We start from the raw sequence: 24661 nt of genomic DNA, 5'->3' as shown, positions 1-24661 counted from the left end.
TTGAAAATAATGGGCAGAAAATGGGAAAGCACAAAGGAAAAAATGTCGTGAAATCACTGGAGAAATTAGCGTCAACTGGACGGAAAAAGAGAGCGAAAAACCAGAATATTATGTAGAAAAGTTGCTAATTCGGTAATGCCTAACCAACCAGAACAGGCGTGAGTAAATGCATTTTTTCTCTCGCTCACGCTTTTTCTCTTCTGTATGTGGTCAACCACCACGAATTGAAATTAAATGAGATAATTTAATTTATTCTCCCATGCGCCAAATCAATCGCAGTGGATATAGAGGCAACAAGATACAAACACGTTGACATTCTACGCGGCTTGTTACGTCTTATTTGCTGTGACATTTGTGCATGAGCACATTCACACAACTGAATTACATTCAAATAAGTAAACGAATGTATCGATCCACGTGACAATTCAATATAAATACATCGAAGGGAAATAATAAAGTTAACGAGATTTTGTGTGACAAAGCAATTCAAGTGGACATCGAGTTCAACAACATATGTGCGTTGGTATGGATGTGATACGGAAGGGGGGATGTTTTCCATCATTATCGAAACCGACATTTTTTAACTACCACCCACGCGTTTGTTAAGTAAACAAAATCAGCCGACGATCCATCGTACCTTTCGATGACTTATTTAATAGAGTGTGACGTGCGTGAATTTTCGATTTTTAGTTACAACGCTTGAGTCGGCCTCAATTCAAACGAGAGGTACATGAAAACAAGCATGAAGAAGAAGGGAGCAAAATCATCCCGATGTGGTAGGGAAAATGAAGGAGAAAAAAAATAGAAACGTTGAATGGATTGAGCATTTAAAAGATTACATGTACATTGGCGACGCAGTTTTCTTAGCAAATTTTATCAATAAGCTACGATCGAATACACTTATCGTCGTCGACGTTCGTTTCAAAACAGAGAATGAGAGATGGAGGGAGAGAGTTAAGCATATTACTTTAACATACATAAAACTTAATCGCTTCAATGATCGCCAGCATTCGATAAATAAACACAAAAACACCAGGCATAAGAATTGAAATTGGCATCCATTCATTTTATCACTACTGTGATAAAAATGGTGAACGTACTTCGACGACAAAACGTTAAGGTCTTAATTAACTTTAGCCGTTTTGTGTTTGGATAATGGATAATGGATGGCGAGAGTAAGGCAGTGAACGAGCGAACGAACAAATAGCGAAAGAGGAGGGAGACAGGGAGCGAGTGTGGAAAAAACGAAACAAGAAAGAATAATGTCCACATATTGTGTGACATGTGACGGAAAAAGGATACTACGTGAGCCGTCGAGCAAAGAGTGAATGTCAGCGAATGATGGTGGTGGTGGTGTGTGTATGTGTGCTAAACGTAGTCACAAGTTGCTTCATGAAGGTGACTTTCTTCAATGTTCCATACCAAAATATTTGGACATGCTTTGTATTCCATTTGCCATTCAGTTTTATTGTTGTTGTTTCTTTTTCTAATTTGTAAATGCTCCAGTGCGAGCATTTGTTATTGTTTGTGTTTGGCTTGCATTTCCCGTTGTATTCAACATGTAGTTTTGTGTCGAAATTATGATAACAAGCGATTAGGAGATCTTTTTGCCATAGGTGAACTGTGAGCATAGGTGAGGGTGGACGTGCTTTTCTTTTGTGTAGTAGTATACAATCGGACACAATTTACAATGAAAATCGTTTACTCATGCACGAATGGCTGGCTCTCTTTTGCTTGGAAAATGGAATTTTCATTCCGTTGCTGATAGCATGAATGCATTTTGTGAAATGATTGAAAAATTGTTGCTTTGTTTCCATCGAAAAATGTGAACGAACCAAATCTCTGTCTTTCTATGTCTCTCACAAGCACGCTCATGCATGTTTACTTTTGACGGAAAAGCAACAAGAAAGCTCGTCGTAACGTTCAAACATTTCAAGTGAAATGGCTGGAATTATTTTTAAAACTCCTAAATATTTTTATGACTTCAGTCCTCTCATCTGTTCGCAAATAAAGCGAAAAATGAATTCATCCAGTACGATACCCATTTGAGAAGTTGAAAAGTCAAAGAACGAGTCAATGTGAAAATGAAATTATTGAGTGCATTCTTGTTCAAGATATGATGTTAGATTGCGTCGCGCCACATGCAGCTTAAATTTTCTGCAAGCGAACGAAATGTAGCAACATTAAAAAGGGCATATTCATATTGCGATGATGTAAGTGCATGTGAAAATGAAATTATTGAGGCGCTTTGTAGAAAGTTTGCACAGTCAACTTGCCATCAACAAAAGGCAGAAACAGACAACAATAATGCCGGCATAGAGAGAGAGAGAGAGAGAGAGAGAGAGAGAGAGAGAGAGAGAGAGAGCTCAAACGGTAGCAAAAACAGATTCATCGCATGAATCACATCACACAAATACGGGTGAAACTTATATTAGCATAATACTAATATTGTAGTCTTTCATCTTATTTGCATTCAATATTACGCACGCACGTTCATTCGTTTTTGCTGTCGTATACGTCGCTATGTCGGCGATTTCTTCCGCCTATTCTGCTTGGTAAGTGTGCCCCTTGCTCTCTTCTTGTACTTTGTTTTCGTTTTTGTTTTCCGTCATATATATGTTTCTTTTGCGATTTTTGTTACACGTACCCACTTTTTTTTCTCGCTGGTTTTCGTCTGTTTGCCGTTCGTTCGTTCGTTTGCTGGTTCGCTCAAGCATGCCTGATGATTTCCATCGCAATCGCAATTGCAATTGTTGCCCGAACGTATGCCATGAATGAGCCAGCCCGAGAATGTTGCCTTCATTAAGCCAAAAGCGTAAATAAGAACATTTGCAAATTATGGCAAGTGTATGGCTTTTTTTTATTGTTACCGGTTACAACGAGTGGTGTTATTGTAATATGGATGTGGTGTCACTATAGCACAGCTTTTTTGCATACGCTCGCACCGGAATCGGCGAAAATTTTTCGGTGTGGAAAAACTTTGGTCATTAAGTATAAAACATCAACATTATTCTAATTATGTGTATATGTGCAAATGCAAGATATTATGCGTCTGGCTCTAGCTGCATACGTTCTTCACAAACACACAAACTCTCTCCCTCTCTTCTTCTCTGCGTGGGGCTGATTGTATGTCGAGTCGACACTGTCGAAATTATCTGGGTGCTCGAAAATTGCTTTTGCCTCCTCTTCACTTCGTAGGTGTTTGCATTTATGTTTGTGTGTAAATGCATGAGCGCGATGATATGATGACGTGCAAGCATGCATGCACATTGTGTGTCCACATAATATTGCATAATATTGGGTACCATGTAGTACCTAGCCATTTTATTCTACTTAATTCGCATGTGTTTGTTAATTTAGTTACGGTACACATACATATATACACAATAAACACACACTCACTCACACACACACACACACACACACACACATCTGAATCGCAATGTGTTCCGTAGCCGTTTTTAATTCTCTTAATTTTAACCAAAATTGTGCTGCCTTTTATTTTTCGAATAGCGAGAATACAGTCCATTATTGCATTCTATTTACACCGCATTTTGAGCCCGCTTCACCATTTTCCACAGTCGCTCGAATTAACCAAAATAATAAATTTACAATAGAAGACACTGTTTTGGGTAAAATTACGTTACATCTTATGTCTTCGTGAAATGTGAAAGCAACTTTATGCCGAAAACGAGGAGAGTGAAAGGGTGCGAAGAGGAAAAGAACGAAGTGGAACAGACGATGTGTATCGTGGGCTGGCAGGCAGGCAGGCAGGCATGGAGGAGGGAGCGTTAGAGAAAAAGCAGCATTGCTTCTTGAGTTTTCTTCTTGAACTATTCCCTTTAAAGCTTCAGTTAAAAGGTTTCACGCTTTTTGTTCACAATTACTCTAATTTTGCACAAGTTGCTAGCTTACCACCGAGTTACAGCCATTGTTCTTATTGTTTTTTCTTTCTCATTGGCCACACTTTGTGCTCAAATGTTTCGAAAATTCAGTTTATGACTTGAACAAATCATGATGTTTGTTACGATATGAGCACAACAAATTGAAATCAGCAACAGATAATTAGGCAAATGCTGTACACATCGCTCATTTGTTTGGACGTTTGTTATTGTGCATGAAAATGAAAATTATTCGTGAGAGAGTTCAGTCGTCCACAGTATGATGCGGTCGTAGAAAATTTCATCTTCATAAAAACTAAATTTATGCGCACTTTGCCAACAAAAGAATATATATATATTATTTGGCAGTTTTCGTATACGATTCAAGAAACGTGTGAAGTGCTATTTAGACGGTTATTACCGCACAAAAGAAACACAAAAGGAAAGCAATGAAGAGATAATGCATAAAATACCGCATCGAATGTGTGAATGTGCCAGTATTTGTGTGCGTTTTTATAATGTGACGGAGGGTGCCCCATGACACACAATACCGTGTTTATGTGTGTGTGTGTGTTTGGTTGATATTTTGAAGAAAGGCCGCAAATAGCACAGCGTAGGCCTATTTTTCTTCTTCTTCTTTTTTTATAGCATCCGGTTTTTCCATTCAATTTAGATATGGTCAATGCGTAACGATCGCCATTTCGATTACATCGAGGATGTGTGGTGGGTGTATTGTGCACGTTTGTTCATTCTTGAGATGACAGATGATGCAAATTGACGGTGAGAGCGGCAAACGAAATCCGAAACGAAAATAAAACGAAACAAACACACACAGATATTGTACAAATGACGTTCCATTGTTAAACAAGGAATAATGTGAACATGGCAACAGTGATGACTGTCTGATAAGCCTGAAATGGAATTTTAACGATACGATATTTTTTTTTACAAATGACTTCTATTTCGGTTTTGTATAAGTGCGGTTGTGTATCTATGCATTATGATTGGTATCTCGGCGTCGTATACATTTTGCCTTCATCCACCTCTCGCCGTGTTCTCTCTCCGATTACTTTGCACCAAATAAGTCAACGAAATTAATTTGTATGTTTTTCAGCACTACATGAAATGTAGAGCTACTAATCTGCTTTTTTTTATACTTTTTAAGTGATGAAACGAATTATGGTGAATTTGAATTTTATGCTCATATTTTTTATTTAATTTAAAACCGGTGCACTAACGACAAATAAGTGCATAATATCTCAAAGCGCCAATCAAATTTTTATTATCAAATGTTGTTTAAAAATTACATTAATTTTTCGTATAATATTTTCTGAGTCTTGACCAGAATTAAAGTGATTTTAGATTTTATGCTCATATTATTTATTTAGTTTAAACCAAAGGCAGTATATTTCAAAAAAGAAATAAAACCAAGATCTTGTAATTCCTTTTGCAAATAAATATATTACAACAAAATAGATCAAGTAACTAAAAACTCAAGAACGCAGAGCGGAGCCAAGCGAAGCTCTGCGGTCTTGTTTTCTTCTCTGTTTTCGTCTTCCTTTCAATGAAACCATTTCGGACCTTTCAAATTTTCCACAAATATCTTTTTTTCTTCGATAATTTCTTCTTCATGATTCGAGAGAAAAAGATAAAAACTGTTTTTTTCCTATCTCTCATTGAAAAGGCATAGAAGCCCGATTTTTTTTTCACTCAACATAAATGTCAAATTTGAAATTCCGCCTAGCAAAAAGAGATGAAATCTGTAAATCGGATCAAAAAATTGCAGAGACACACAGTGGCTTTTTTGTCTTCATTTCTTGTTTCTTTCCTCATTTCGCCGCGAGCAACATGAATATAATGATTAAACTGATTTTTACGGTCATTCGTTTGATGAATAGTGTATGACACTTACCACCAAAGACTTCGCAACTCAAAGTAATTATGTCACCCTCGGCGTACGGTCCAACGACGCTGCTTCTTTCCACGCCAGTATCGTCTTTTATACTTATTCTATCAGGAGGCACTGTAAAAATGAGAAGGAAAAAGAAAATTTAAGAGAAAAAAGTCTCAATCGTTAATTTGTCCATCAAAGAGTTGTGATGCTTCCGCTTTGGTGTCATTCGTTCGAAACTTAATTGGTTCACTGCTTGCAGGAGCGTGCAGAAAGTGATAAAGCGACAACCAAGATGCGGATGCAAACATACGACGACGTGAATGAAGAAAAAAAGAATTTTTTAATTAGAAATCGAAGTATACTTACGTATAACTGTCAAATTGACTTTACTATTTCTAGTTTGAGCTACTTTGAAATCGACGCGACATCGATAAATTCCTGAATCACTCTCTTTCGCATTTTGTACGGCCAATTCACCTGGCTGCTTTTCGAATAGGAAATAAGCACGATTGGCAAACACCGTTTCATCGGACCATCGTTTGGCCGCCTTGAAATCTCTATCTCGAATGTCCACACTGTTGTTGTTACCGTTGCCATTTGCCCGTTGTTGTTGTCATTGTCGCATTCCATCGTTTGTGATTTTCATTAAATTCGATGCAGTCAGCCGAACGAGCATTGATTCAAATTCATTATTGATGATAGAGTAGCATTCCACACGACGGCCCAGAGAATAAACGCCACGCCACGCCACATGATGTCAGCAGAGCAATGAAGACATGAATCCAATGTTTAGCAACGGTTGTATCGAATACACAACACATTAAAAGGTACATGGGAAGAATGAGTGTGAGAAAGAGAGAGAGAGAGACAGAACGAGTGAGAAAAATTGGAAGGAAAATCATGTTTCGCGTAAGTGAACTGCGAACATTAAATATTCAAAGAAAAATAGAAAAATAAATTTTCCCATTTGTATACAAATATCATGCTAAACCTACTATTAGTATTAATATTATGTATTAGTTGATATTACGTATGCACTGCTGCCGCTGATCGTATAATGTGCATGTAAATATGTATTTAATGTGTTCGTGTTCATATAAATTATCAACATGCTGCACTTCTGTGTGGACGCCATCGCACTTGCACAACACAAAACACACAACATGCGTGTACACTGTACACTGAACATGAACATTGCACAGCCGCACACATACAGACAATATATTTACGCTAAAATGGATTAGACCGGTTGTATTTCGTCATATTCTCGTTGTTGTGTGTGTGTGCGGTGTGCGCTTTTTATGGGAGTGTACATTATTCTATTGTCAGTGGTGCAAGACGATGAACAATTCAACGCCATAGTGCGAAAATGGATGTGGGTAAGAAAAAAGTGTTGAGAAAATATTCACGCGGGAATTCTTATCAGGTTATGCGGAGTAGAGTGGATGAGCGCTTCTGATAAACACATATAATATACAGAGATATAAGACCGAAGACCATCTATTCAAGATCTATGGAAATGGGAACATGTCTAGCCTTAGAATTTAATTTGCGTGAGGCTGATGGTGTTTTCTTTTTCTTCTCTCGCTCCAGTTTGTTATATATGTCGTGTTCACTTTGACCCAACCCGTATTCGTGAACAAATTACTCTATATACCACAGGACCATTTCGACATTCAGCCTTATTTACGACATCAAATGGACAGTGAATAAGAGGCCAATGCCATGGAACGCATCACAGCGATCGCATTTCATAAATTAAATCCTATTTTCGCTCATAAACTGCGTATTTATTGTTTGGCTGCCACCACCTCCATAACCGCCACCGCTGTTGATGCATTCCCACACAAAGTAAACGAACCGCCACACACTTGATCGGCTTTAAAACAAATGTTTAAAGCTATGGTGGAATCTTCTACATATTTTATTGGCTTCGCGTATGTTCAAATGATTCATAAAATGGAATATAATTCATATTTATTTCAATGTGTTTTTTCTTTCTGGCTTTCGCTCCCACACTTTTTTTTTGTTTTTTCTGCTCATTGTGCAATATTTTTTATATATATTATATGTAATTGGTCAATGTAAGCCTGAAAAACGGGGCAGCCCATGCATACACACACATACACACACACACACATGATTTACGATGCTAAAATTAAGCTTTTTCCATAAAAATTGTTACGGTGCAAAAGACCTAAACGAAAAATTTAGCCATATCCGCTTGCCACGTGGGATTTGTGACTTTTTCGCGATTGCAAAAACTAATGAATGGCTATCAGAAAAATGAAAATGAATATGAGCAAATGAAATGGGCGAACAAAAAAGAGGGTTTCGTACTATATAAATAAAAGTGTGTGGAGGAACAAACAGGAAAAAAAAACATCTTGTGGTTGTGTTAACAGGCGGTGTCTGTGTCGGTGTGAGAGTGAGTAAATTACAAACAGAATTTTTTTTATCCATTTTTACCTGTAAACTGGAGTTCCTTTATCTGCTCGATACCACAGCACCAGCACAACATCATCGTTAACATCGTGAGTGCTAACGTTGCATGGTAAATATGTCGTTTCGCCTATAAGCGCCTCCATCGCAACGACGGGTACTGTAGAGAAGGTGACAGAAGAAGAGAAAGGAAAAGGTTATACCATTGTGTAAATATACGTATACGTATACATATCAATTCAAAATGTGGTTTCAACGGATTTCACTTAAAAGCATAAATATTTTCCGAAAATAGTTCATGTCAACTCATGCGGTGTTTTCATACCATTTCTTTTTATACGACACAACACACATTCAAACCAACAACATACACACACACACACACGAAAGAAACGACAGCACCGACATTCGCATTGCATTCCATCGAATATAGCCCGTTGTGCCCGTGGAACAGCGCTAGCAGTAGAATATAGACAATATGCGTGCGATCCCCATTTTACTAAAATTGTCGCTGAAACTTTTCACAAGTTTCCTTTTTATGTTTACGTTTCACGAATTATCAATAATATTCAATAAGAATCTGTGAATTTTATGGCTTTTGTGTTTAATGACTTTTGGCTCGCATTTTTTTCTTCGTCTTATATTTTTAACTTCTTTTATTCATACTTAAGTCTGTATACATTTGTGACCTCCCACATCCAAAAGCAAAAAAAAAAAATTATATATATATATAAAAACCAAACTTGCTGAACCACCAAAAGGATAATTTTTCACATATTTGGTTTTAATATTCTTTTGATGTCATAAAATGCAAAGAAAATAAGTGATGCGAAAAAAACGAATTGAACAATATCAGAAGGAATAGTATTAAAAAAAATGAAGAAGGAAAAATTCAGTAAAAAGCATCAAAAGAACTTCGACCCATTCAGTGAATTATTGCGGTTGAATGTGGAGAAGGAAAAGCCATAAATTTATAAATATTTTAATTATTTTTTTTCCTTCTTCTTCACATAAATCAAATCTACTATATGCTACTTGCTACTTGTTTGCATATTTCGAATAAAAATGGTTGGTTGTTGCGCGACCGTTGGTTTTCCGCTCAAACAGACCTCTCGGAAGGAAGATGAAATAATCAATTACGTTTTCCATTCGGACCGATTCCATTCCATTGAACAAACCCCCGCAACATTACAACACACACAAACCCAGTCAAATGAAATGAGTGAATGAATGGAAAACCGACATCAAAATAAGCTTTCTATCATAAAAATTCCCACCGTAAAAACATCAAGCATTTGATTGTCAAGTCGTTTGACGCCGTAGCAAAAAGTGATTGCATGTTAATGAGCGATTAACTAATATAAATATCGATGAGAGAATAACGAGCAAAAAACAAGAGAAAGCAGTTGAATTAAAGTGTGTGCTAACAACGGCAAAATGAGTTCCATTGTCTGTAAGTGTGTTTTCATCGCATAGTTTCCACATTAAATCAATGACACCAGTGATCGATTCAGAATGTTCATTGCGAGTGATAAAGAGATTCAAAGTTTTTGTGTTGCTTAATGCATGGAAACTCAGCTAATAATGCCTTTGCACTTTGGGGACCCAAACCAAAGCGTACGTTTTTGCACGTTCGTTCGTTCCGTTTTCCACGAATTGGCTAAAGTTTAATGCGTTTTTATGCTGTGTGCTACTGGTATAGTGTTTTATGTTTTGGCTCATCATTGCCATGTTCATATTGCTATTGCAGACATTGTTCATCCTATTTATTAATTTTTTCCCCTCTCTTTCGCTCTTTCGCTTTTGCTTTCTTCTGCCTCTCCCTCTCTCGCTCGCTCTTTGTGTGTGTGTGTTTGTCAAATATTAAAAGACATTCATCATAAACACAAAACTTTTATTCGCAGTGTTGTTGCATTCATTATTTACTCCTCGGCAATCTGCACATTAGCGAATTCATCGTTTGCATTGTATGTTGTTCGGTCTAACGAAAATGTGAACGTATTTTAAACATAAATAAAACTGTTTTCAGTATTAAACTGTTATTACATGACATCAGCAATTTATTCGAGCAATAGCAGTACAGCGCCAGTTTTTGTGCGACAATGAGCAAGTGGAACGCAGAGAGCGCAAGGGAAGCGCTCTCCAGATTGTTTGTTGGTTCGTTCGCTTGCCGAGTTGAAGAAGTAATGCCTGCAGATAACCAGAAGAACAAAAGGAAATGTTACAGAACACAAACTGCTAGATCTTGCCGATGCTTGCAGGTGGATGCAAGTATTTGGGCATCATATCTTGTGAACATGTTTTTGTTGTTGGCCGCTATAAAATTGCAATAAATGAGGAAAAAACTGACTTTCGGGAAAAAACAGCAGGAGAAAAAATGGAAAATGCATGGGAAGTGAGCAAAAAAATATTGTTTTTAATGGATTATGATGCAATGGAAAAGGATGGCCAAACTCATAATTTTCCTCATTTTTAATTCTTTATAATGTGCGCAACGCACTCTTGCACAAAAAACTGAACCAAAACTTAGGGAGAAGGAGAGATAGATAGAAAGAGGCGGTAGCTCAACGTTTATTACAAACAAAAAAAGCCATTTTATTATAATAAATATTGTTTTGAGTCATAAAAACAGGACATCAGCAAGAAAAAAAAATGTATATATAAGAAACTCGTGGCATCGGCACAAGCAAAATACACGACTAAATTCACCATTTGCTATGCAGCGTTGGGTTGCTTGCAAGCGGCAAATCTAATGCAAATGGAAATTATTTCGCACAGAAAAAAACAGTTATTGGAATGGTATCATCAGTGCGAGCACATTCACCAGAATATTTTAGCTGCTGCTGTCACATTTGCATTGTAATTTTATTCATAGTTTTTAACGTCGGTTCTGTATGCGCATACACCACTCCGTACACTCACTCGCGCCTCACATCGACTCCGATTGTGGTGTCAACATATTAAAACAAATAATAATTGAAAACGAGGCGCATCCAGACGACGATATAAAATGACATGCAATGAAGTGACATGAAAAGCGTGCTTGAATGATTTAGAGTGATTACGGTTCAAGGAGTGAGCTGCAACTCAAACGGAACGTGAAAAAATATTTATCTTAGAATTATGGACAAAAACACGTTTGAACTATAAGTTTTTTTTACACAATTATGACCAATGATTGGAGAACACTGGGTGAAATTTCTTGTTTCGATTACTGTGTGTGACTTATGTTCAAGAAGTGAGGTAAAGAGTCACATTTGAAGTGGAAAATGTGAACAAACAATAATAAATATCGTTTTCTTTCCCATCGAAAGTCTCCTTGTCCATTAGACACGGTGATGATACACTTGAATTACATGCCACAATCGAACCAGTGTAAATTCATGTGTCGAGAGAAGACGTCGTTATGCTTGTGTCCATATATCGATGTGTGAACCTGTGCATTTTGAAGAGTGATTGCATGCGGTTGCCACTAACCACCTAAGCTATTTTTGTAATAGAATTGATACGAAGCCCTTGATTTGGGCCAAGACTATCCTTTACGCATGAATTGTTTGTGGCTATTAAATTAATTGTGGCACAGCTTGAATTTCAAAGAAATTCAAGAATCCACATGTAAACATTAATTGAATCAGTGAGGATATTTGAGACCATTGACCGGAAATTGCATCAAATTTCAAATGAAAATTGAATGCGTATCAAGGCGGAATAGCAGAGACGAAAGTGTAAGATGATTTTTGTTATCCTATGATTTTCACCTCGAATTTGTAGAATTTATCCATTCAATGTTCACTTATTTCGATGTCAAAGTTTTATTTAACAGAAATGTCAGACATTTCGAACATTCTCATCGATTCAATTTACTATGAGAAGTATAAACCAACGATTTTAATCAAACCAAGGCACGGTTTCAAGCGATACACAACGATTCATCAGAATCAATTATGTGCTAATATGCTTATTTAAGTATCATTTTACTTCGAATGGGCAAACCGAGATCCGTTCTTTTGGCCAATGCAATTAGTAAATGCCACTGATGCGGCTATTATCTCGAGTCGATTTTAATTTGGTCAGGATGATTGAATTAAATCCCATCAATGTCATTTATCATTTCTCATGCATTGATTTCGCATATAGACGCACATATGCGCGCACAACACACAAACACACGGCCGCATACATAGCCGCAATATATGAGAGCAACCGAGCCCGAATTTCAAATGTGTGACACACGCAAATCCCCCAATAGCACAATCCAACTGCATTACAATTCCAACCATTTTATTTTCATATCAATTTGCATTGAATTACGAATCGATAAAGTGATTTCTACGAACTGCTCAAATTCGAAACTACTTCGCATTTATTAACATATTTGAGGTTCGAGTTTTGCAAATGGCCAAACACATTGAGCATATATCACGTTCATAGCATTGTGAATATGCATCGCAGCAATAATGATAAATGCACCACTTCGAATGCCTGAATTGGCATGGCGCTCTCGCACACACACACATACACACACACAATTGCGCGTAGGCATATGAAAGTTTGCCGTCGCAAGTTAAATGGGGTTTAATGCAAATGGAACAATGTAAGTAAATAATTTATGTGTGAGCATGCATAGACGAGTACACTTGGGCTCTGTTTGCTTGCTTGCTTGACGATCAACGACGAGTTAAGGGTTCATATTTTATGGAATCTTTGAATGCGTCTGAAGTGATTTAGACACAATGGTGGTTAACTTCAGCAGTGGTACTAAAATTAGACTTATCATACATTTATGGCTATCATCATTAGATGGAACGCTGATTAATAAGATGATTTAAGACAATTCGTGTGGTTAATACGCTCAATTAATTAAATAACTTTCCGCTGCTCAGATTCACAATTGCAAGCAAATAATAAATGATTATCAGTGCAATTTGATCGTTTCAATTAGATTAAAACGGAAATTTGTCTTAAAATTTAGTTCTGTATGTCATTTCAAATGTAATTAACAGATTCCTTTCCGGAAAGAAGATGATAATTCCATATATGTGCCCATAAATTGATTGGCCTAATTCGTTGAAGCGCAATGCGCACATTAAAGTCACATTTGGTTGCAAACCGAAATTGTTATTAGTACTGGTTGGCTTAATTCGTTCGTTGGTTCGTTCGTTTTAAATAAGCTTAAACATTCGATTCCAAAGCTTGAATTGATTTTTTTTTCGTAAATTTTACCACACTCAACTGGCGTTGCGGTCGGTGATGTTGATGACGCCAACCAATTTGATCGATTAGACTTCTCGAAAGGTACCCACTCAACCATTTTCAACACATAAAATAATTTAGTAGTCTTGCTGTTTGCTCTAAAGTCTATCATTTCATCAAAAAGCATTCCGTGGTAATGGCACCTTCGTATTTTAAACACTGTCATGCCACAACGTATAAACGATGGCAAAAGGAATCATCAACATGAAGTGGCCGGGGCGAGGGAGGTGCTTTCATTGGCCGCGATACCCAATGCTGCTGCTATTGTGTGTATCTGTATGCACGCACAGCGGTGGACACTGTACACTGTACAGTTTGTACAGCGAAAATAATAGCCAACGAAATGAAAATCAAGCGATTGTCATCAAGAACACTTCATCAACATTTCATATTTATATACGGTTTTGAATAGATACACACGGTGCTGTAGTGGATGCCACTGTTTTTGTGTCCGTGTTTCAATTTCCTTTCTCTCGTCGTTCACATTCGCGATCTCAACCGAAGCAAAATACTTGTGTGTGCTAATGCGTATTTCAAACACTGTTTACTTATGTAATATGTTGTCACCTCAATATATGAAATGGGAGAGAAAAAAAGCTTGAAATATCTGATCAAGGCGTGTGTTCACACGACTGAAATATCATATTTCGAATGTGCACGCTCTATGCCTTTTCTATTGATAGCAGCCACATCAACTGTCTCTGTGTGCGCATATATTTGGCCATCTCTCCTGGTTTTTGATTCATATCTAAACTCCAGCAAAATGGTTGATGAATGATGAATAAAAATAACACGAATTTCGCGTTCTACTAAATGGTTCAGTTCAGATCGGATGATATTCGATTTTGCAATCAGTTCACCGTTTCGTCATGGGTGTTAGCATGAACAAAAAAGCTTAGAAAATCTAGAAACAATTCGATGCGGTGTACAGCACAAATTTTAGCATAATAAAGTGATTGCCATTCACATTCGCGTATGCGATTCAATTGTTGTTATGCGTGTGTGTGTGTGTTTGTTTCGGTGTTGTTATTGTTTTTGTTTGCGGATATAAAATGCTTTTGCCATTGGTTTTGTAGGCATTTCTATAGCAAATATTAATCGAAGTTTTAAAAGTGGTTCTATTTTCCTGATGGATTCGCTTCTGCTGCTGTTGTTGCCATTCAAGTCAACGACATCATTTTTCTGACAATTCCATTTGCTCACACAATTTATTCGGCTCCATTTCACTCTTTGCCATGCACACACACAGGCGCACGCGGATCTGTTTGGCGCATCACACGGCCACCGCGTACACTGAACCATTGTTGGGTTAAATTACTCTTTGCGGTGAACAATTTCATGTCGAATGTTATTTGTTTTTGAACTGTGCCACCATTCGTTATACCTTTTTTGTCGATTTGTGTTGCCGTTTTTTTTTTTCAAAATGTTATTCACTCTTCTGCATAAAATTCGCATAACAGCGAATAGAGGAGGGTAAGAGGAAGAGAGAGAGAGAATGAGACACAGAGTGAGAGCAAGCAATCGAACGAGAGCAAATATTTTGCAAAAATGTATGCGGCAATACGTTTTTGATAATAAAATTAGTCATGAATAGCGTATTGATGAAATTTAATTAAATTTTGAAATGCCACACTCGGTGCGCTTTTTTCATTTATTGATATTATTGCGCTCTTTATATTCCTCTCCATATATGTGTCGCATTTACAGTGTACAATTATCGTCTATTCACGGCTTTCACGTGCGTATCTACCTCATTTTTTTTATTGGTCTGTTTTGGTTTATGCTTTGCGGGACTATTTGTTGAAATTATTTTTCAGTCGATGCCATTTACTCTTCCACTCTCTCTCTATCTCTCTCTCTCTCTCTCTCTCCCTGGCTTTATTCACTTTGCCAGCTTTTTCTGGAGATATTTTTTTCTGTTGTTGTATTTGTTAACGCTTTCAGCATGCGATCGGGAATGTTTATGCGCATATTTTCAATGTATGTACTAACATTGAAGTGGCACGAACTGAATTCGATCGAATCAAAGCATTTCGGAGATGATACACTTGTTATGGCCTTTCGCTTTAGCGATGTGTGCCGTCATCACTTATACAATGTATACAATACAGTTCATTGAACAGAGACTTTGGCAAAATGAAAATTAATCGAAAAAGTTTTACCGGATGCTGCTTTTTTTCCCACTGGTTTTGTTGTTGTTGTTGCTACTGGTACTGCTTCTCTTGTCCCGCGGACCAATCAATACAGATTTTGCTATGAAACTCCAAATATTTCTTTCAGTTTATTTTCGTCGCTTTTTTATAGCGAACGTGAATTTGGCTAACAGCAATGAACAAAAAATAGTAGTCAGTAAACGTAGTTAGTCGCTGGTAGCAAAAATCTCATTCGAAAAGAGATTCCAACGAAATATTCTGTAATCACTGAACGGTTTTTTTTACAGCAATAGCAGCAGCAGTGTGAGAGAGTGGGAGCGGGAGAGAGACAGTGAGTTGTTTTATACTGTTTCTTGTATCGGACATTTCATGTGCGTTTATGTGACACACTGGCCAAAGCGCACCAACCAATGACTACGGCAATTTTGTCTTGTCTATTTTATGGGCCTCTCGGAAAGTTGATGTGTGCATATAATGGCAATTTAAGGCGAATGCATTGGCATCGGAGCACAGTAAATATACACATACAAACGCATATACACCATGAACGAGGCCAGCCATATGGCAGCCATTGATAAGTGATCTTTGGTGCATGTTTGCCGAATTACGTAAATATTTATTATATGGGCCAGGCTGCATACTTTGCACCACATACTACATGTGTTTGCATACCCGAATAAGAGGACAGAATAAATAAATGGCTGGAAGTGTATGCATGTGCGGTGGTGGACGGCATGCTTCATGATGAACGCACACATAAGCACACACTACCATACAGTTTATCAAACTGTTTGTGCTATATTTTCGTTTCCTTTTTAATTTTTCTCGCTATTTCTCTCTCCCTTTCTTCTCATTAAAGTTGAAATTTTTCCATAGTTTGTTGGATATTGGTCATAATATCGATGTAATGCGTTCGCCGTACTGCCAGCGGAATAAAAAACACTCGGTAATATACGCACGGTATTGCGGTGTCTGTTGAATGCCAGCAACGTTCATCTACCTTTGTACTGCTTGTGTGTTATTCCACAAGTTCTGTTGTTGTTGTTTTGTTTCTTGTTCAATTTCCCTTGAACGTATTTGTGTACACAAGCCGTATTTGCATATATATATATGCGTGATAGTGAATTGATTGCTGGCAGAGGCCATAACTTTCAAATATCCACATCGAATATTTTTGGGCCATCTGGGTGCGTATCGATCGATTGGCTCGTTCGCCGGTGTATGCATGAATATGTGCGAGTGTTTGTGTGTTGTATCACATCACCGAAATCTCTTTCCTGCACATGCTACACATATGAAAATTACCCGGGCAAAGGGTACAACGTGCTTTGGCTGCGTTTGATGTGAATTGGCGATATAAAATAAGAATGACATTTGTTGTCGTTGTTCCTTCATTTTTTCACTTTGCCATTCTTTATTCCTATTCATATCATCAAAGAGCCAGCCAGCCAGCCAGCCAGCCAGCCATCCATCCATGTCAGGTATGCATGGGCTCACTTTTAGTTCACTTTTAATTCGAAACGTTCATACAAATGATGGTTTTGTTCTCCTGATGCTTGCCACTACGCCTTCCATTGGCCTTTTTCATTTTTGTTATTTTCGTTTCTCTAATGCAAGTAAGAATGTTCCCAATACTCAAATATATTCCATTAGTAGATTGTATCTGGATCGTTCGTACTAAATTTGTGCTATGTTATACACATTTTTTCCACATTCGTTTCTGTCGCGGTGAGCGTGCGTGTGTTTGGCACTTTATGCGAAAAATCAGTCATTTGTTTATGAAAAAAAGTGAGCAAGCAAGCGAACGAGTGAGTAGAACTTGTATATTTGTACAACTGCGTGTGATGCCACGCTGAATGTATCACCATTCCATCCAAATTATGAATCAGTGTGTGACTGAGTGTGTGTGTGTGTATCTATATGAATGTTTCGTATCCCGCAGATTGAATGGTAGCTGCCACCATTATGCAAAGCTTCACATCATGTTCCATCATACGTTCATCACATACAGTTTGTGTGTTACGGTTATGGCTTTTTTGTTGGATATTCAGTGCGTGTCCTGCGTATACACAGTGCACAAATAAACAGTGCAAAGAATGTGCTACGTGCGCTCAAAAATTTCATTCGTTGTATAATTCGAACGCATACACACAAATAGACACACACACACGAGGCGAAAGTGAGCATCATCACAAAGCAGAAGCAGCCGTATGGCGGCAAACACCGATTTTAAATATATGCTTAAGCTTGTTCCATTTATTCATTTTGCTCGTTTTGTTCGTGTATTCCAGGAGCTATGGTGTTCTATCGGCTTTTTTTTCTACTTGTGCTGCTGATACTGCTGTGCATTTAGGCAGAGCAAATGACACAAAAAGTGAATGAATCAAAAATCCAGATAACAAGAGCACATTGCATTTTATCGGATGAGGCACATTACACGAATTCTTGAGCAATTCGCTGTCTACATGTGTGTATGTGCGCGTGTGAAATCTCATTCGTTCCATAAATTTTCGTAATAAAACGTGTGAAATAAGGAGAAAAAGCGCGCCATAATGATACATTACAACTTACTTTTCGGCATGCTCACGTTTGCATTCTTCAATAGAAAGTTGACAGACAAACAATATGCTCTTCATTGAAAGCGGCACAAATGCTTGTTGGCGTGCGGGAATACTTAAAGGTTAAATATGTGAGCATTTATCCAAAGTGATATCTCTCGTCTTCATTCGTGTATCGTTTGAGTGTTGGTAGAAATTTTCCAAAAACACTTGCCAAGCAAGCAAATCCCATAAATTTAAATCAACGTCTGACTGGCATTTCGGTTTGAATTATTTCAAATTTTAACAATCATTTCTGACTTTCTATCTTTTATTTTCTTCGGTATCTTTTTCGCTTTAATTTTCGTCGCAGTGAGCAGTAACAATGGAAAATTATTACGAGAAATGCCATTCGCATTCCAAATTGTTCTGCACAGATATGCTGAATGTTGGGATAATTGGTGTTCGCTTCGAAATAAAAATTGTCGAACATTTTATCACCGGAAATAAAACTTGATATGATTTCAATTAATCGCACACAGGCAAGCGAGACGGAGAGATAGATAGAGGAAGAGCTGGCTAAATGAATTTCCTACAAATACTTTATATGTTCGCACACATTCGCTCCCAACTAATTTTATCGGCTTACAAATATTCGAAAAGGATATTCGTATGAGCAATCAAATCAAATGGATTATGATACTCATCAAGGTCATAATCATAATCCAGTGTTTGCGCCCCAAAATCGCACCTTTTTTGCCACACATACACACATATGCATGATATCCTCTCGTTTTTGTGTGTTTGCTTGTTTTCTGTCAGTTTATTTGTTCTTGATTTTCGACATTGTGTAAAATGAATCTGAATCGCATCGAAATAGCATTCTAGCAATAAGACTGAATGGAATAGACCACTATGAAAAAGAAATCGACAAACGAAAGGAACAAAAAAACACATCCACACGCACACACATGACAGCGGGAGTTTTGAGCAATGGAGAAGGCAACAACGAAAATAAAAAAAAACAATCTTTTTTTTATCTTTAAGCTAGCATTTATACGTTCGGTTTGTAAGAGAATAAACACGTTATTTTCTCACTGCCTTCAGCCACTTTACATTGGTATTTCTCCCGTTTTTGAGTTTATGTCTACTATTGTTTGATCGTGCGACGCTCTGAATACTAAAATGTATGCGTTTTGTTTGTTTTGTGGAGTAAAAGAAAAGAAACACACACACACACAAGAAGCGGTAGCACTTTTTGTTAGCTTTCACTCATGCATGTTTTGTTTTCAGCAAATACAAGAAGTAAATACAACATGCCGAAGCATAAAACGAACGATGACGGCGGCGACGGCAACCAATGCGACGAGATGAATAAACGTGTATGAGATTGTGAAAATTATCGCCAAACCATTTTCGAACAGATGAAAAGTTTATTTTGATTTTGGAATTCGGATTGAAATATAAAAGCGATAATATTTCAGTGTATGTGTGCGCACAAAAAAAAGAAAACAATGTTCATTTGAAATGCTTCTCTATTGTTTCCTGTTTCTCTTTTCTTTGCATGTTTTTGTTTTATTGAATTTTCCGTTTATGCGCACATAAATGCCAACGGTGTTTTTAACAGGATCAAAACATGTCTATGTGATTCAAATCAAAGCTACTTTTTTCTTTCGTCTAACGCTCATTTATTACATCCAAATGACATTTTAAGTCTTTCATATGGTAATACAAACTAAATTCCAAACATAGATAGTCATTTTTATATGGTGTCTCTATTTTTTTTTCGTTGTTCACAAGACTTTGCATTGCTTTGCGAAATCAAAGAACAAACTTTTCATTTCCCATGCTTGATAAATATTTTCTTTAAATTCATTCATTCTTTTCTCGCAAACGAAACTTTCAATCAAAATAGTTTGGAAAGAGCAGTGCACGGGTTCAACGGAAAGTATTTTCTTAGTTACTTTTTGTTTATGTAAATTTGTTCTTCCATAAACTTAATATATCCTTCCGTAAAATGTTTGCATTCACATTTCTATTTCTAGATTTTGCAAACCATTCGTCGTTGTTCCATACACAGCATATCAAATATCAATGCGTCGTGTGTGTGTATTTTTAGAGGGAAAGCGACAGAGAGAAAGAGTGAGTGAAAAATAGATTTTTTTTCCTCGAGTGTGCCAACACTCAATACAGTGAAATGGGTTTCAAACAAAAGTATTGCTTGCAAGCAGTTATTTAGAGAAGAATAAGCGGCACATATGCCGTCGTCGTCGTCAAATGAACGAATATGCAGTTGATAATAATAACAATAGACGCTGTATGGATGGAGCGAGAAAAAAACATAGAATGTATATGTATATATATAAAGTTTGAAGTATCAGTTAAGCATCTTAAAACAATGTTTTTCTCTTTGACTTGCATATTGTTTTCTCAAGTCGTGAACTCGAAGCAAATATATTTCATTCAAGATGACTTCTACCATATTTCGCGAGGGCAAACAAAATAGATGATCAATGAGAGTGAACTCGTACAGTTTTGACTTTTTTGTATTTTTTTCTCTTATTCTTCATTCACTCAATTCGGTTGATAGTATTTGCTTCTTTCCATATTCTTCTGTTTTCCATTGGCAGAGATTTCGCTTTAAAATTACACCCGACTTTTATTTCAAAGCGAAGCATTGGTAGTTGCATAGGTCATAAGTGAAAATTGGATTCTATACCAAAGTCGATGATGTACTTGTTTGCCACTTCATTGCCATTGATGAATGAACGGTAAAATTTATAGGATCTAAGAAATTACATTCAATTCATTATTACAAGATGAAAATAAAAAGCCAGGATGCTTACTTGACGGCGAGTATCCTTTTTCTTTGTTCAAATATTTGTGTAGCCATTGTAAACCCTCTTTTTTGTAGGAAAAGAATTCAAGTGAAAAATTAAAAAAAAAATCATTTTGATCAAGATACAGTATGTATATTACGACAGTAAACAGTATCAGTTTGTTTAATCGAATGATGCTCGCCAGATGCAGAAGAAAAATATTTACAATGCAGTCTTCTGTTTTTCGTCCATCACGACTATCTTTCCCTTCATCTCTCGTTCGGGTGGGTATTCGCTCGTTCAGTGCGAGAAATTTTAATGGAAAAAAAATTGAAAACATAACTCTTGTTCGATGTACTCTACCATGTTCGTTCGCATAGTTCACTGGGAATAATTTTTCCCGATTGTTTCGAGTCAAATTATGTTTGAAAGAAGGGAAAAAATGAGGCGAAAGAAAAACTGCTTGTCTCGTTGTTGCTGTTGTTGTTGTTGCTCCTATTTTTTTTTATTAATGTATACTTCCAATTCCGAACAACTAAGATAGATTCATTTTGAAATTCATTAAAAGCGTTGAGTTGAAAGAGAGTAAACGAACAAACTGAACACTTACAAAAAGTGAACGAAAAAGGCAAGTGAAACAAAAAGAGTAGCAAATCGAATTGGTGGCAGAAGCAGGGATAAAAAATTCAATTTTAATGAACAATATTTTCATTCTATTTGGGAATATTGGTTTGGTTTCTCTCTGTGTATGCCACTGAATTCCAATGGAAATGAGTTAAAGAGTATCGTAAAACAAAAAGAAGCACCAACCCAAATGATAGAAAATGATGCTCCGGCACACATACAAAAACGGAAGAGCAAATGCAAGTGGCAAAAAAGTCAACGCGTGTAAAGAGCATGTAGTTAGTTGAAAAACGAGACGAGCAGCTCACAACGAAAATCGATTTCATTAAAATTTAAATTGCTTGGTTTCTCTTTTAATTATACATCAATTAGATAGATAAAAAGGTATTAACCACGTAAATTTCATTTTTTCTTTCCTACGAAAACACAGAACTGTACAAAGAGCAAGTAAGTGTGGCAAAATTCCCATTACACATTTGCAGACACACACACACACACACACACACACACACACACACACACACACCACCGACTCAAAGCTTCAACCAAACGAAAAAGCACTTTAAAGAATATTGATTTCTAAATAGCAGTTCGGTTGAAAATAATTTATGCCGTGCATTTTGCGAAAAATTAAGTGGAGAAAAATTTGCATCGGTTTTACGGAACTGAAGCATTCAAATTTTGGATGCATCCGAAATTCTCACTGTAATGCAATGCAATTTACTGCTTCTGTTCATTCCATGTGGAAACGAACGGAATATAAAGACGAAAGACAAACACACACACTATCAAATAGAGAGATTGGTAGAAGTGAAGTTGCATTGCACAAAGTTTTCATGCTTCAAGTGGAATTGGCAATTTATCTTATCGCTTTAATAAACTATCGACAAATTATTTTCACTCATATTTCGTGCGGCATAGCTGTGTCGATGTGTGTGCGTGTAGAATGTGGATGTTATACACGAATGCAAAATCATTCACTTCACTCAGTCTCGCTTTCTTTTTTTTCGCTTCCTTTCTCGACTGTACTGTACATACATCTACCACTCAAAGCAGATAATTGAAGACACTCGTAAAAAGCTGTACGATGTTTTGCTTCGTACGGCACATCTTCATTGCTTAATGAAAAGTCTGCATGAAATTATTTTTAAACAGACGTGAATTACACGCACATCACAGTAGTAATTAAAGCATACAGTGAACGGAATCGTAGATTAAAATATGTTCAGTGCCTCGGCTCGATGCCGAGTTTGTTGGTTGATGTTCCGGAGTGAAATACAGTGTGTACGTATGTTTATGTGCTGGTGTGTCCTTTTGCACAGGGCAATACAGAGCATGAAACAGAAATGTTACTCGAAAATGTATATGTACTTAAACACGCGTCACATTCCCCTTCCTCCCTCAATTCCATCGGCACAAGCAAAGAGAATGGTAAGTCTCACTAGGAAATTGGCGTAAAACACATAATTTTCGTATGTGCTTTTTGTGTGTTTGGTGTTGGTAAATTTTCTAGCAGCGTGCTTGAGTCTGTCTGTGTGTATGGTGGTTGTGGATATATTCTAATTTAAATAGCTAAATGAAGTGAAGTAGATAGATGTTCAAATGGCTTGATACGCTACGCGACAACGATCAGAAGAAAGCGATGTATACATTTGCTACGCACAAGATGTCTACGCTGTCATAACCGGAGCTTATACACCTTGTAATAATATTGTCGTAGGAAAATGACTCGCTGTCTTTATATATATATATATATATATATATATATATATATATATATATATATATATATATATGTGCGTGTATGTATCGGTGCCGGTGCCTGTGCATGGTTATATGCTCGTGCAACTGTGAAAAAGACTCAATGTATGTTTTTTGGTGTTGCGAAATAAAAATTTAAATTAAAGTCTTCCGTCTGTTTACTTTGAACCCGTTCGCATCGCAATGAAGCTATGATTTCCATCCAGTATCCATATTCATGCAAAACGGCTTTTTTCATTCGTTCCACCACTTTTTCAGTCGAATCCGAATCCTGTAGCGGTCGTTCTTTCTATCTCTCTCTCTCTCTCTGATGCAGCCTTTTACTCTTTGTCTTACTCCTTCAGTACAGAAAACAACACATCTCATCGAAGTGCGATGGTCCTCGTTGCTGCCGAGCGGAGTGGGAGTAGGGATCCACACCGAAACAGAAACGAGAATAAGCGAGAGAGAGAGAGAGAGAGAGAGAGAGAGGCATGGCAAAGACAATTTAAGCTCACAAATGTAAATTATAAATATTTCATATAATTTATGTGGCGGATGGCTTTATGGCAATATTGAATTTTAAACATTTCGCAATACTTTTATTTGTAGGGGAATTTCTCACGCAAAAACTCAAACGAATGTGCAAGATTTTAAGTTATTTCTTCTTATCTATTAAATTTCTATGAAAATGTATGGTCCGTAAATGTCAAATTTAATGTGAACCAAATTACTACATTCCACTCAATTCTAGTACATTTTGGTGAATTCACAGCAATTTGATGAATTCGGTTCTATCATTTTTGACGGCTAGTTTGACAATCATTCTAAGCTGTTCTTAAGTACGTACTTAACATACTTGAGCTTCATACTTAAGGTCAAGTACGTACTTAAGCTTAGCTTTAAGGGAGCACCGGTAACAACTGAGTACTGAAAATCGGTAATAAGTAATATGTAATAGAAAAACTTTTTGGTACTTACTTCTATATGAAATGATAATTCAAACATTCAGTGTAAATCTGTATTTATTGACCAGAATGGACATAAATTGATAGAAATTGAAGGGATTGTTGGATATTTATTGGAATTATTCCATTTTTTAAGTGTGAAATCCCCCTAGTTTAATTTTTCAGGTCTCTGTCTCACTCATTCCCGCTCTCTCTATTTTGTTCGTCGACATAACTTTGCCTTGTATAAAATAATAATAAATAAATAAGCTATTGTATTTAAAGTTGGAAATGACACACACACAGCGCATAAAAGTGGCACGAAAAAGTGGATTGTGTGTATGTCTGATTCGGGAGTTCTTTGGAGTGTA

General features: G+C 36.9%; 1 protein-coding gene across 1 annotated transcript in view; it reads right to left on the bottom strand.

The window, feature by feature from the left end:
* Window positions 1-24661, bottom strand: part of LOC129579139 (protein turtle) — a 197877-nt gene that overhangs the window by 36235 nt on the left and 136981 nt on the right. Inside the window, exons 3-5 of the mRNA XM_055468813.1 lie at window positions 8245-8377; window positions 6142-6350; window positions 5794-5904 (exon numbers count right to left, since the gene is read on the bottom strand). Coding sequence (XP_055324788.1) covers window positions 5794-5904; window positions 6142-6350; window positions 8245-8377 — 453 coding nt within the window. The remainder of the gene's footprint in view (window positions 1-5793; window positions 5905-6141; window positions 6351-8244; window positions 8378-24661) is intronic.

The sequence above is a fragment of the Sitodiplosis mosellana genome, unplaced genomic scaffold (assembly GCF_009176505.1).
Source record: "Sitodiplosis mosellana isolate CC-2019 unplaced genomic scaffold, AAFC_SMos_1.0 Smas_scaffold_6226, whole genome shotgun sequence".
Taxonomy (NCBI): Eukaryota; Metazoa; Arthropoda; class Insecta; order Diptera; family Cecidomyiidae; genus Sitodiplosis; species Sitodiplosis mosellana.
The sequence above is the reverse complement of the archived record's forward strand: the minus strand, read 5'-3'. Positions and strand labels throughout refer to the sequence as shown.